This window comes from Pezoporus flaviventris, unplaced genomic scaffold (genome assembly GCF_033815535.1).
Source record: "Pezoporus flaviventris isolate CSIRO_AGI_PZ_B2104156 unplaced genomic scaffold, CSIRO_AGI_Pfla_v1 ptg000015l, whole genome shotgun sequence".
In the NCBI taxonomy this organism is placed as follows: Eukaryota; Metazoa; Chordata; class Aves; order Psittaciformes; family Psittacidae; genus Pezoporus; species Pezoporus flaviventris.
Genome location: NW_026892563.1, coordinates 32,203,540 through 32,218,598, shown reverse-complemented (window position 1 = coordinate 32,218,598; position 15,059 = coordinate 32,203,540). Strand labels below are relative to the sequence as shown.

The 15,059-nt window shown below is 36.9% G+C and overlaps 1 protein-coding gene across 1 annotated transcript in view; it reads right to left on the bottom strand.

Moving 5' to 3' along the window:
• Positions 1 to 15,059, bottom strand: part of GBE1 (1,4-alpha-glucan branching enzyme 1) — a 149,437-nt gene that overhangs the window by 85,807 nt on the left and 48,571 nt on the right. The window contains exons 4-7 of the mRNA XM_061453971.1: positions 8,848 to 8,973; positions 6,971 to 7,106; positions 3,992 to 4,082; positions 2,899 to 3,108 (exon numbers count right to left, since the gene is read on the bottom strand). Of these exons, the coding sequence (XP_061309955.1) occupies positions 2,899 to 3,108; positions 3,992 to 4,082; positions 6,971 to 7,106; positions 8,848 to 8,973 (563 nt within the window). The remainder of the gene's footprint in view (positions 1 to 2,898; positions 3,109 to 3,991; positions 4,083 to 6,970; positions 7,107 to 8,847; positions 8,974 to 15,059) is intronic.

The following is a 15,059-nucleotide window of genomic DNA, read 5'->3' as shown; positions in this document are numbered from 1 at the left end:
AGGAAACCCAGATTTGTTGTTGCATTTCACTAGAGGGCAGGAGATAGGGAATGACATATGAGGAACCCCATTATTTTTACTCATCAGTGGAGCATAGATTCGATTTCTCTGGTCTTTGCTATTTCCTAATCTCTTCTCTCTTCCTCACAGCTCTTCCCACACCTCCTTTCCAGCATTCAGTCTGGCATCTATTCCAATCAGATAGGATGAAAAGTAATTATGCAGCAGCATCCCTCCCAGACAAGTACAAGGCACAGATCACTGATCGAACAGACCCATGTAGGAAGTTCTTCAGTTCTGAGTAAATGCTTAACATTGCCATTACTACCTAGAAAGGAGTGTGCTGTTTAACTTACAAAATTCTACCACAACACTCAATACCAGCACCACTTTCCTTCCCAGCAGGAAGAAGCTCTCTCTGCTTGGAACAGAGAAAAGTTCGTAATTGCATGCAATTTATTTTCTCACTAGAGAAGTCGGTACTACACACTTGTTGATTATACATAACCATAAAATGAAATAAAGTGTGAAATACCACTGTATTATATTAAAGCTTTAAGATTATCTGAAACAATTGAAGATGAACTTAAAGATTAACAGGAAGCAACTCAAAGAGGAAATCATTAGATATACTAAAATACATTTGTTACAATAATTAAAATCACAATTCAAAAAAGCTCCCTTAATTCATCAGTTAAATTGTTCCAAATAAAAATAAAGAGCAGCTCATCCTATTAAGTAACAGTGTGTAACTCACTTATTACATTGGTCACTCAGTTTAATTGACTTGTGAGTTATGTGCAAGAGTTTCCATTAAACAGTTGACCTATGCTACATGTTACTTCTGCAATAGTGACTTTCTTAAACAGTTCCAACCTCCATAAGCTATGAAACTGTCATCCTCAAGAACATAGTCTATGAGTACAAGAAGACAAATCTTTTTTGGCAATTAAATGAATATACAAAGGTTTGATATCTGCAACATAAGCATATCCAGTTAATGGCAATTCAGTGCAAGTGAGAGAAAAAAAAACAGGGGGAAACCAGTAAATTGAACTTAAGAGCACACAAAACCTAACACTGCAAAGAAACTAGCAGGAGACCAGAACTCTACAGTAGCTGAGTGATAAGCTACCAAAGGAACCACTCCAGTGTAACCTTGAAAGGGTTAAACCAGAACTTTGTAGTTGGTAAGAAAGGCAAAGAAGATTACCATGCATCTCAAGGGGCAGAAAGGCAAATTTATCATGGAATAAGAGATTACTGACACTACAGAATTTATTAAGAAAAGTTTCAAGAAGATTCTGGGGTGGTGTAAAATTTACTGTGGGATGTTTAGTGGAAGAAACACAGACAAAGAACAGGAGGAATCTAGGGTGGTTCAGGGAGAAACAAATGTGGGAAAAGGTGGGAAAAATGGGAGGAGACCAAAATAAACTGGTTGCCAGCATCCATTTCTCCATTTAAACCACAAAATATTCAGCATACAAGATAAATCCCCTCACTCCCAATACCTCAGAGAATACACAGTAAACAATGTTAAATGCTAATCATCACCAGACATTAACACATGGTTTAACACATTAATGGTTTAATTAATATAAAAGAGTCTGGAATAAACACCTGAAGGAAAGTACAAGCATTAGTGTGTACAGAGCCATTGTACTGTCTACTCTTTCATATGGGTCTGAATCATGGGTTATCTACTGCCATCACCTGGGACTCTTGAACGCTTCCATCAGCATTGCCTCCATACGATTCTAAACATCCACTGGACTGACTATGTGTCAAATGTTACTGTCCTTGAACAGGCAGGGGTCACTAGTGTCGAGGCCATACTGCTGAAACTGCAGCTGCGCTGGGCAGGGCACGTCTCCAGGATGGAGGATCACCGACTCCCTAAGACTGCGTTTTATGGTGAACTCGCCACTGACTGCCGCAAGAGAAGTGCCCCAAAGAGGAGATATAAGGACTCCCTGAAACAGTACCTCAGCCTTGGCCATATTGACTACCATCAGTGATCCACCTTGGCCTCCAATCAGGAAACTTGGAAACACACCATACATAACACTGTTGTCTCCTTTGAGAACACATGCAGAATTAGTCTTGAGGAGAAAAGACAATGTAGAAAGAATTGTGCCTCACCTATACAACCCAAGGAGACCTTTTGCTGTGCTTTCTGCAACCAGATTTGGCCTTTTTAATCATCAGCACGCCGGTAGTAAGCGTGGATAAAGCCCTTCCCAAACCTTTGTTCGCCAAGTCAAGCCATCACCACTAGTTAGTTAATTGTGCACCGTGTCCCTAAAACTGCCAACTGGAAATGACCCCTGCTCTGTATTAACTGTTAACCAAACTATGGAATGCAGTTTGTTGCCCTGGGACAAAACTTTTGGTACATTTCAAAAATCTCACAGTTTGACAATAAAATTCCAGAGCTTCAAGTGTTTTCAGCTTTTCTTATACCTCAGTTTTTATATATAAAATATGTTTATATCTATAGTATAAATATGAAAATATATGGCAATTCAAATTCATTTATACTATATCATTAAATATGAAATGTTCCTACATAAATATTTAATATATATCTATACATAAAATATTGAACCTCTTTAAAAAACAAAAGTCAATTAAAGTGATATGATTATAGAATCCATCCAATGCACATGGTATACAACATGTATGTATGTATGTAGTCATTAAGAAAAAAAAAATCTAAATGCTATTACATTATGTTAGGTTTTAAGTATTTAGCAAAGTTAGGAAATTAACTTAGCATACAGAAACTACTGAACAAGCCAAATAACTTCTCCAATTTGGCAAACAGTGCAGTTTTAACAGAACTGGTAAGAAACAGTAACAACTAGCACACCTGAAGTGACATTTTCTACTTACTTTGCATAGTCAAAGAGCCTGCTGTCCCAGAGCTGGTGAGTTCCTTTAGGACCGGAATGGAAGAAACAAGAATCCGTACCATCAAATTTGTTGAGACCGTCTTCAGAGTTTTTGGATGCATGACTGTGCACGACATCGAGCAGAACAGTGATGCCCATTGAGTGAGCAACATCGATCATTTCTTTCAGGTCATCTGGAGTTCCATAACGGCTACCAACATGAAAACACATCGTATTATGAGTGGTTCAATCTGAACTTAAGCTGACAATATTGAACATTACTTATAAATTGCATCGAGGTCAGCAGTTCTTCCTCACCTAGTTTCCAGTTGTATGCAGGTTATTTTTTCAGCCTCTTAAGTAATAGTTATTATAACCTGGTATATAAACAATTTTTAGTTATAAAAGTTATGCACACAATGTTTTGCAGAAATAGTTTCAAGGTTTTATTCTTCCATTTTAATCTGTTAATACATCAAATACAGTACAAAAGATAGCTGATAAAAGTTAAGGCTTCTATTTAAGGTCGGACACTTCCTTACTTCTTAAGGGACAAGAACACATTTATATATTAATATAAAAATCACAACATTCAAGGTTTATCATCATTTTCTTAACAATTAACTGAATACATTTTCACTCTAGGCCTCAAATCTAAGAACTGTCTGCTACTGTTCCCACAGAACACACAAAGGCATGATTTTAATGAAGTCTATCACTAACAAAGAGTGTACAGTTCTGTTTTATTGTAAGAGTGACTTACATATTGTGTTTGTTACTGCCAAGAAGATTGCAACACAAAAGCCAAGCATAAAGACTGCTGAAGGTGGATTAGCTGGAATATGGTAGGACAGATGAAGTTACAGCCTTTCTATTGTACCCTATATGAAGTATTTCACAGAACAGCTGATCACTATGGCAAACTGAATTCAGATTTAAGAGGAAGCTAGAGCAAATACCTCAGTCATTACTTTCTCTTTCCATTAAATACTTACTTGTAAACACACACATACAAGCATACTGATTTTGATGGATGTAAGGAGTCAGGATGTAAACTAAAAGAACAGAGAAGATGCTGAAGTACTTAAACCTACCTTGATGCTGCGAAGAAGCTTGTGACCTGATAACCAAAACTGGCATAGTATGCATGTTCCATAATAGCCATCAGCTGGACACAGTTATATCCTATAGAAATAGAGTAAAACAAATCCCTGCCTTAAGGATGGTTAACAGAGGATTCAACACCTGTAACATATCCATTCCAGTCTTCTCTCATTTTAGCTGCTTCCAACTGTAATGATTAAAACTTGGTCTCTTTCAAGAAGAAATTAGTAGTTTATACCTACATGATCTTCCAATACAAATGGAACAGTTGATTTGTCAAATGGCCTACATATAGCTAAGTGTACTCAATCTCTCAGATTTAGAAAGCAGTAAGTAATACTCAAATATAATCTTAATATAACCTCAGAATTTTAACTATGCCCACCTGCATGTGCTGAACCTCCATTTTACTTGCAGTGAGAGGGTATGGGGGTAGTCACTGGCTACATGTGCTAGATATACCTTATGCAATCTTTTTTTACCACTTCAGAAACACTTTTCTTTCAAAATTTAATGACTATATTCCCCCTCTACAAGAGGCTTTCAGAAAAGACAAAACACAAAAGTCATGTCTTTTTGTTCCGATTTTACCAAAGAACCTAGTTACTGCAAGAGGGTCAGGGACACGCTGCCTCATGTATTACCTAGGAGTTCAGTGCAGTATTAAGAGAGGGAAATCTAAAGAGAAACCAACATGCTAATGGTGAAGGCACAGAAATCCCCACGCATCTTAACTAAAGCTATCTTTAATATCAGTGAGTAAGAGCCCCTGACAGCTAGCAAGCAAGGACTATCAGCAAAAGATAACCTTCAGGTTTAATCTACAGTCTCTGTTGAAACTCCCACCACCACCACTCCTCTTTTTTTAGTTTAACCAAAATCTTCATTCTTTAGTTCAGACAAGATACCAGGGTGTTTTTTTTTATTGTTACTGGTTTTGGTTTTCAATTTCACAGCTACAGAAGAGTTCTTAGCAGACAGTTGGCATGAGTTCAGCAATGTGTCAAATTCATTGCTATTTTATAATTCAGGCTCATTGCACTTACCGTTATTTACAGCATTTTTATAACTATAAACAGCAACATAGCATCAAATTAATCTCATTTGATTTGCTTGCTATTTATTTTGCTATTTGTCATGCACATATTTCTACCAACTAATATCTTATCAGTTTTAAATACTGATCTCTTTTAGCTTGAATTAACCAGTAAAACATTCCAAAAAAGAATCTTAAAAACACAAACACCCAAAACTTTGTGTTTACATCATGTAAATAAGAATTAACGTTATCTATCATCTCTGTACACCCTACCTAAATTTGATACTGCTTTTATTTTAGTGGTGTGTCAGCCTTTCATGTCATTTCTCCTTCCCAGAGAAAAATCTGCCCATAAAGCAGAAAGCTTTCATAATTCTGTTAAACCTATTAACCTCCTGGAACCACTGAAATTCTTCAGCAGTAAGGGAGAGGTCACAGGTATGTAACATGGAATCCAGATCTACTTTTTGTTGAGGGCTTCCAGACATGCAAACTACATCTCACCTGCAAGCTCAACTTTATTGAAAGACACATTTTGTGAGACACTGACTCAACATGTAAACCTGCAAGAAAAAGGTATGATTTCTTCAGGAACTGTAGTAAAGAAATAAGTAATTCTACACATAAGCACAACTACCATCCCACAGAGGTCTCAGCTATGGACGTCACAATTATTTTATAGTCGAGTGTATCAAAGCATATTTCGTCACAGCAAGTTCTAATATTGTCCATTACAGAAACAGTGCAAAAACACCACAGGAAAAAAATAATCACCAATTAGAAATCGAGGTAAACAGCTTTCCTATGCTTCCTGACATAATCATCCCAGCTGGTTCACACACCCCCTCCAATATACTGGAAGTTCTTTTAGAAAAGAGGATTTGTCACATTTAAAGTTTCTGTGTTCTGATGTTTCATAGCAGCTGTTCAGGGATAAAAAAATCCAGCATACTCATTCTAGCCAACAGAAAGGATAGTCCTTTCTATCTGAATAGTTCTTTGTCTTTCCTTAGAATCAAGATTTACATTAGTAGAACCAATTAAGAACACAGGATTTTCTGAAGACTGTCTCCAAAAAAATGGGTCTTTTTTCAAGCTGAAAGCAAACCATGCCAAAAGCAAACTGCCCTGCAATATTTATCAAGCCTTTCGCAATCATATTTTACTTAAACTGTGTAATGGGTTTAGATTCACATACCCTATTTCTGTCTTTGTTTATTCTCTGTACATTTCACTTGCTTTTAATTTTTGCTGCCTTAAACATCTGTTTGTATAGTTGTCCTGGGTTCAGCAGTAGCAGTCATTTTTCTCCTCCTCGGTAGCTGGTGCAGTGCAGATTTTTGGCTCGGGAACAGAGCTGATAACAATGATGTTTTGGTTTGGCCAAGGACTTTGCGAGCCTCATGCTTTGCCAGGGAGGAGGGGAAGCCAGGAGGAAGCAGAGACAGGACACCTGACCTAAACTGACCAAAGAGGTATTCCATACCACAGCACGTCATGCCCAGGATGGAACTGGGAGTTACCCAGAAGGGCTGGGAGACTGCGGGGTTGGAGGAGGTATGGGTCGGTGCTTGGTCGGGCTGGGGGGGGCAAGTTATTGGTCGGCTGGTGGTGAGGTGTTGTATTCTCTTCCCTTGTTATTTCCTTTATCGTTGTTATTATTGGTGGTAGCAGTAGTGATTTGTGTTATACCTTGGTTACTAAACTGTTCTTATCTCAACCCGTGAGAGTTGCATTCTTTTTGATTCTCCTCTCTGTCCCTCTGGGAGTAGGGGGAGGGAAAGAAGGGGAGGAGTGAGTGAACGAGTTGCCTGACTGGGTTTAATCCACAACAATAGTACATGTAATCTGAAAACGCAAAAAACCTATAGACATTTGACAAATACATTTTCTAATAAAAATAAAAAGGACGTTGTCTGCTATTACTTACCAAGATCCTTTATCCTAGGTAGTACATTGTATGTGAAATTTTTATAAGAAGCTACTTTCCCTTCTGGGGAAGCAATCCCCACATGAGATTCATAGATTCTTAGGCTTTTTAATCTCTTGGGGGAAGGATGCTTATGCTATAAGGCAAAAGAAAACAGTTGTTGTTAGGAACAGCTTGGAAGTATTGTCACAATCATAATTTGCATGAGATGAAAAACAATTTTAGGTTTGTTTTCTTTTTCTTCTAAGAGCACAAACATTACGAATAATTACACATTCTCAACTGTTAAAGTAAGTGTCTAGTTCAAATTAAAATTCTTCACGAACAAGAAACTGGACATTCATGACTCAATACTTTTCTTCTACCCTTCTTAAATTACACTGAGGTATACAAAGTTAGAGCACTCATTGTGCTAAAGTGCTTCTGAATAACTGTGAAGCTTGTTTGAAAATACAAGTCAACAACAGGCAGATAGGTTATTTTTCAAGCATACTTGCTTTCTGCAGGTACTCAGAGTTGCTCTGCCTTTTTCAAATAAAACTTATAAATATTTTAGCCCTAAAGAAAACAGTTCCACAGCACTAAAGCATCTCTGTTCCAATTACTTGGGATAAAAAATAAAACAAAACAAGACCATACCCAAAGTCTGTAGGTGACTACACACTATTTCTAAATGGGTGAAAAATATTTAAAGAATACAAAGGCCACTGAAGTTCATCACAAAACCTCCTCCTTACACTTGAACAAGAGCTTACACTTGATTTTGAAAAGTTAGAGCAAAATCGGTAAAAACACACATATACATGGAACAGAAACTAAAAGGACAATGTGAAGAGCAAGAAGTTCTGGTTTTGTTCCCTGTAGTTTACATCAACTGCGCACCTCTCCTATTATTAAAAAGACTTCAATGTTTTTTCTGACTTATCTCAGTAAGGCATTGTCTGCACCCTAATGTCTTTGCCTCCTTTTCACTCTAGGCCATTACAGATCACTGCATCTCCCATTACCTTGCCATTTCTTCTCTTATAGAGGATCCAGGTGTCACAGAGCATCATAGATACAGGGTAGGTCATTAAGTCATATGAACTATACACTTAAATAAGAAAGTTACTGCAATCATGATTTTAAGAGATTTTCCATGTGTATTACCCTTTCTTTGTCAAGCAGATGCTTCATAATTTGAGATAGGTTCTAAAATTTAACTCAAAATGGATGCTACAGCACCTCTAATACAGAGCACTGCATACCACTTTTTAGAAAAAACACCAAAAAAGTAGGCAGTCTACAGTTTCTGAATGTTCTCCTAGGATATTTTTCATCTATCATGTGAAGAGTTTCAGCTTTATAGCAGTCCATGAGAATTAAGACAGTTTTTAAAAATCAATAAATGGATTTTCCCAATAAGAAGAAACTAGGATTTGACTGGAATATGAGCACCTTACTTTTGAAAGTTTTTCCTGACTTCATACAACATTGACTTACTATTGCAGTACTGAACTTTGTATTTGCAACTAATTCAAACCCAATTCTAGTAATTCCCTGCTCTCCTCAGGACCAGGAAGGGCCACCTAGTCTTGGAATACTTATTGAGCTTGCCTAGTATATGGAAAGCCAAGTTTAAAAAAACACTTCAATGGGTAACAATTTTTATTATATACTCTACGGAAGACTGAAAGAGTAGCTTCAAAATATCCTTCATTAAAGTAACTTCATTCTGTCAAAGGCATGAACAACAACCATTCACTTCTCAGGTAGCTATTTTAATTAGTTTGCTACCTTCTTTTTATGGAACAACTCTTTTTTATTCCAGGCAAGGATACAAAGGTGACAGGATACACTGTTTTATACACCTTTTGAAAATAATAATTGAGCCTTACTATATATGACTGTGGTGGATTCCAGTGCACCCAATCGTAATTCACTTTGTCTTCATCACGGACTACGTATCTTGCCCAAGGTGAAATACGATAAAGGAGATCGCCATTTTGAGCGCGAATCACCACCTATAGAACAACCCAAACATATGCATGCAGTCACACATAATTCATATAAAACTTCCTTTGTAAACTATAGCAGAGAATGAAAAAGTACAGAGAAATTTAATTTAAAGAACACACAAATATACAATACAATTCAAGTCAATAAAGAATGACGCTGTTCACAGATGATTTGCAAAGGGATGGCAAATCAGGCATATCAGACACAAGAGTGATGTTCATGAGCATGAGGTGAAAAGTGATGATATATATAAGCTTCACATAAGTAATGTGAGAAAGAGCCTTCTCAAACGGATTTCTTTTAGGTTCCCTAATTTAGGCAGTCATTGCTATTTCCCTGCCAAGTTCTTATAAATCTAAATAGATATATGGCACCATACAGACAGCGTAATGCCATCAAGATAAGAACTGTGATTTGTTTACTTGGCAAACAATCCAGGTAAACCAATTTTAGTATATTAATTCCCTCTTCTTTTCTATGAGTCCTAACCAATATCACATCAACCAGAACTGCAGATCAACACAAAAAGCACAGGACATTTTTCAGGTCAAGAAGAAGGAAGAGAGTAAAATTTAAATTGCTGGGTTTCGTTTTGCTGCCTTTCTGATCCTCTGGGTGCCTTCATTGTTCTAATGACAAAATAGTGTTAGCTGTTCTACTTTCCATATTTGGTTTTCTCTATTTTATAATGAGAGATTAACAAGGACCATTCCTTTCAATTCCTTCAAAAACCTCATAAAACTTCACCAGAAAGAGTGAGCAAACAAAAACCTAGGAGCACTTTTGGAATATTATAACTTTGTACAAGAGCAAAACTGAAACAATTTCTAGGTTAATGTTGTATGGGGACCCTGCAGAAGACATTGTATTTGAGGAGCTGGTGCTCTACTGAGTAATTAATGAATTCTGTAACTTGTAAAATATCTCTGGGAAAGGGCTGAGAATCAAGGGCTGGAAAAGGTTGTGCTGCTGACTGTGAGAGCGCTGCACATTTAGAAGCTGGTGACAACAGGTCCATGCTGTGCTGCACATATCCCTTGGGTGCAGGACAACCTCAGCCATAACAGAGGGACCTGGCAGCAGCTCCCCCTTGGTACCAGCAACTACATCACCCATATGGCCTTGCCTTTGTCTTAAAACTCCAGTAAGAAATTCCCATGTGAACATGTTCTGTCACATGCGTACGCCATGGGAAAATCTACCTGGCCTCTGTCTGATGCCATGCTAATGCAGGTTGCCCAACATTTGAAGGTGATTTAATCATTATCAGTATTCCTCCTATTATAAGCGATGCAGTAATTGTATGAAGCCAGTCATTGTTAGTCCTTTCTTGTTGACATGCAGAAAGAAACCTGCTCCATCTCACTTAACTCCCTACACTACACCTCCCCACTTCCTCGGTGTGAAAGGAACAGCATCACACTGGTTCTGCCCAGTGTTTTGGCTGTCATTAACATAAACCACAGAAAGTTAGCAAATTTAAACCCAAGAAATGTACAAGCAAGTAAAGTCCTGAAATTCTTCATTCCCCTTTTGTTAAGAAGCTGATGGCTGTTTTTCAGGTTTGGTTGTTGGGGGTTTGGGGAAGAGAAATATATATATATGTATGAATAGCTTCACATGAAAATGAGCAGATTTAAGCTCCCCCCCCCCCCCCCTTTTTTATTAACAAGGTGACTTTTCTTTGCTCTCAGTTCCTAACACTTACTCTAGAAAGAGACCATTATCAATAAATTGCCTTTTCACCTGTGGCAAGTGGTTTCCTTTATTTTGATTCATTATCTGTATCCTTAACCCAACCACACAATGTAAGATAAAAATATGTATATGCAGTGGTTTAATAGAAGTTGGTAACGCAAGGAAGTATGACTGTTCTGTCCCTCAGTACATATTACTATAACTCTAACAACTCAGAACTGGTTATAATAGAAGAGGACTAAGAATATATAAAACAAATACAGACCACCTAATTAGTAAAAGTGGAGAAAAAGTTGTTTAGAACACTGTACAACTGCATGAAAAATTTATTCTGTTCACTATGCTAACAAAGCTGGCCAAAAGGGTATTTCTGCAAATTACATAAACATCATGAAGATACTCCTGGCTGACAGCATTTACAATTTGCAAGTTACTCTTAAAATAATAAATATTATCTCTTCTTTCTGATATCACACTCCTGATAGTGCTATTACTTGTTCTATTAATTTGTCCCAATTTACCCATTGCACAAATAAGGTAATTATTGCATATCATAATCATACCTAGATACCCAAGTCACCATTCCTCTTTTACTAACATTCTAGTGCAATTTATACTGCAGAGGCTTATGAGGGGATACACATTTTAAGAAATATAAGGTACTTAATCTAAATTTGTATCATTATTACACTAATTCTGGTGAAGTTGAATCCTGTTCTTCTCCGGTTTACATGAGCATAATTAACAGAGTTTCCTTAAGACCTCTATCAAGCGATCCCTCACAATTTCAAATTCTCATTTATTATGCTTTCTAAAACCTTTTCTTAATTGTATGTGAATCCCATTTACTGAATCTTTCCTTACTATCGAGATCTATAATCAGCCAACTTATTCCTCTCTCCTGATATTGTAAAAAGGTAAGTTACTAGCAGAAAGACTTCAGATAGTATTTTCTAATGTTCCTTGAGAGAGAACTCCCACACCATCATGCTTAGCTGAGGCATGAGCAAAAAAAGAAGAAAACCTGCTAAAAGTTGAATGGCACCCCAAAAAATAGCAATTCAGCCCACAGCTGACAAAAATAAATAATGGAAGTGGTTCAAGAGCTTTCATTCTTGTTTTTGCTTTGACATTTCTTGAAGTAATTGCAAATAAATAAAAGCTGTAATAAAAGCAGTAATATAAAGCACAAACCTAAAACTGAAAGAAAGGTAAACAACTCTTGCCCCATTAACCCCAAACTATTACTTGTGGTCCTTTCTCTGAAGTGTTCAGATATAAAAAGTAGCTGCAATGTGTACTGTGCACCTGCTGTTACAGGTTATATATGCATAAAGAGTACTCAGTATAGTCATTACATAGCCTTTTTGACAAAGCACCTAAGTCTATCTAGCAGATACTGTACTTTTGCTCCAAATTTGCCTTTTTTTTCTCCACTTATTTCAAATTCTTAAAACTTACGATGCACAGACTAAGAGCACTTAGTTCATTCACATTTTATAGAAGAGTTTACATTATTCTACTTAATCTTCTCTAAAGAACATATATAAAATCATGATGTCCATTAAACAGGCTTCTTTAAACGGGCCTTGGGATTTACCTACTTAGTTTTTTAAAGTTATGTCCCCATTCTTTCCTTAACATATACAAGGCACATGATACCATTTTATATAAACATTACAGCCCCTATTAAATAAAGCTTTAAAAACATGTACTATAAGAGCAGAAATGCATTTGTTAAGTGCAGAAATTTAGCGTCTAACAACAGCTAACCTGTTTGTTCTACACTTCATCGCGCTTTAAAGAAAATCCTATGTGAAAATAGTCACTACTTCTGATTCTATCATCAGGGATAGGTTTTTTTTGCATTTTTGCTGGCTTCTAAGAACATAGAGAATGCATACTCTTGGCTTTCAAGAGCACAACGAGAATACAGATAAGGTTACTAGAAAAATCATAGTTAAACTTAGTAAACAATCAGGCATGGTATGTAGAAATTCTGCAGTAGGCATTTAATATACATAACACTCCTTTGTCATTGATATGTTTTGATATTACAGTTATGTACCTGCCTTACGGCTTACCCTTGGCTTTCTTCAGCTTTGTGACTCAAGTCATGCTTACAAACATGAGTTACATAAAATTGTCGGGGAGAAGAAGTAATGTTCTGTTTTCTATAGTGACCAGCAAGAGGGCAAGTACAAGGAGAGAAAGAAAATCCAAGTTTCCTAGGCAAAATAATACATCTTCCTCCCCAGTTTGTGTGTTTAAACTGTTAAGAACTAGCCAAAGCTAAGTTAATAAAGCTATGTATTAAGAGTTATATTTACACTGCCCAAATTTAGGAGGACAGAAAACCAAAGACAGATGAGGAGAGCTTGCAGTGAGCAGTTGCGCAGTACTTAGCTGTCAGCTGGGGTTAAAACACACCACTTACCCACTGGGCATTTGGAAACTTCTAACACATGATATTGGAGAACTCGAAGTTAGTCATGCAGGATTTGCTTACATCAACACTAGATACAGCTCACCTGGAAAATTTTGGGGTTTTCCCCTCCTCTAGTGAAAAATACATTCACACAATAATACATAAAACCTCAAAACGACTGATGACCTTTGAATGTCACATGATTCTCTCTTCCAAGTGAAGAATCACTATGCTAAGTAAATGCTCACATGCAAATAAGCAAGTGCCAAAGACAGAATGAAAACATCCTTCAAAATCTGGCATCAAAACTTACTCTAAAAATGGACATGGCACAGATACACAATTCATGTAAGCACTATTGTAAAACAATACAAAGTGAAGAGCTTAACCCAAGCTGCTTATCTTTTACATGTAAGGTAAGAAACGTCTTTTGTCTACATTTTACATTATAGGGATGTTGGGTGTATTTTCAACATTCCTACCTGAAGCACACTTGAAGTTTAGCATCCAAAACAGCTGTAATTAGTGAGTGGATTTCAAAGATGAGTACACCCAACACTGTGAAAACATGTCTGGGTAACCCAAGGTTTAAGGCATCAATGCTGCTGAAGCGATTAGTTTCGAATTAGGAATTTTGAGATCTGAATAGAAATCACTAGAAAACCGAAATGTGTGGCTGTGATAAGAGCAAACATACAGCCAACAATGGCTGGCTTTGAAGGCATGTAAAAGCTGGTGTGCAAAAGTGCATTCCAATTTTCAAAGTGCTGGACTGCTGGAAGACAAAGCAGGACATAAAACTTGCAAAACACTGGTATCAAGTGACAATATATTCCACGTCTCTCTCACTAGAATAAAGGGAAATTATGAAATGGGGAGTAAGCTGTAGGATAAAAACAAGTACAGTGTTTATGGGTCTGTTTTGATGATGCTTAAAACTCTCAAAAGCCATTTATAAGATTTAAGGAGCAACCATCATTCTGAGGGCAGTGGAGTGTCATACAGAAAAGGCAATAACACACTGGAACAATTCAGAAGCTGAAATAGGTTTAATTTAATTTAATGCTTCTTCCAATACAGGACAAGTGAGATTCAGAGGCCTCAATTTTTGAGGCTCTTGGGTATCCTACTCTTCTGACCTTCCAAAACAGCATGGGTCTTCCATGTCACCTACAGCACACCTGCCAACTTCTTCTAGATGCCTCAGGGCATTTAAAGGAAAACTTGGGACTTATATTCAGGCAACTTCCAACCTACTGTGACTCAATGAATTTTCTTGGCCTTTTATAGACAGAAGCCACACTATAAGTTATCTATACCAATCAAAAGTCTGAAAGTTTTGCAAGTCTACACAACTGTAAAAGTTTGGCCACAAATATAAATTTAAACAAAGTGCAAACCCATGTGTAAAACAGGGCTTAAGATGGTTGTGCTATTGTTATGACAGATGAAACTGAGCAATAACAGGCCACAAAATATCACAGTTGAAATTCATATGTTTATTAACATCCCCTTTCTTTTTGTGTCTGCCTACTTTCATCTCGTCTTCCCATCACCTCCATTTGGTTACCTCATTTTCTACTGCAGACATACACGGATCTTCAGAACAGTGTGGAAGAAAAATTCAAATGACGGTTACATAGAAGATCAGACAGTTTCTCTGCTCAGCATCCACTCTTTTAGCTTTCAATTCCTGCATCTAAAGCAGACTGTAATTCCATGCACGAGCACTGAATTCAATTATGATGTCTTCCTGTAAGTTGTCTGGTCTATTTCCACTGATGATGATGATGCAGGGTCAGAAATAAGAATTACAAAAAGAAGCCATGCTGTCTTGATAGTTCCTTTTTTTTTTATTTTCATTTAAAACTAGCATCTGCAGGACTTTTTTTTTAAGAATAAAAAATTAAGACTGGTATTTTTGCAGTTTAGGACATCTGTCACATAGTGGTTTGTCATTTACAT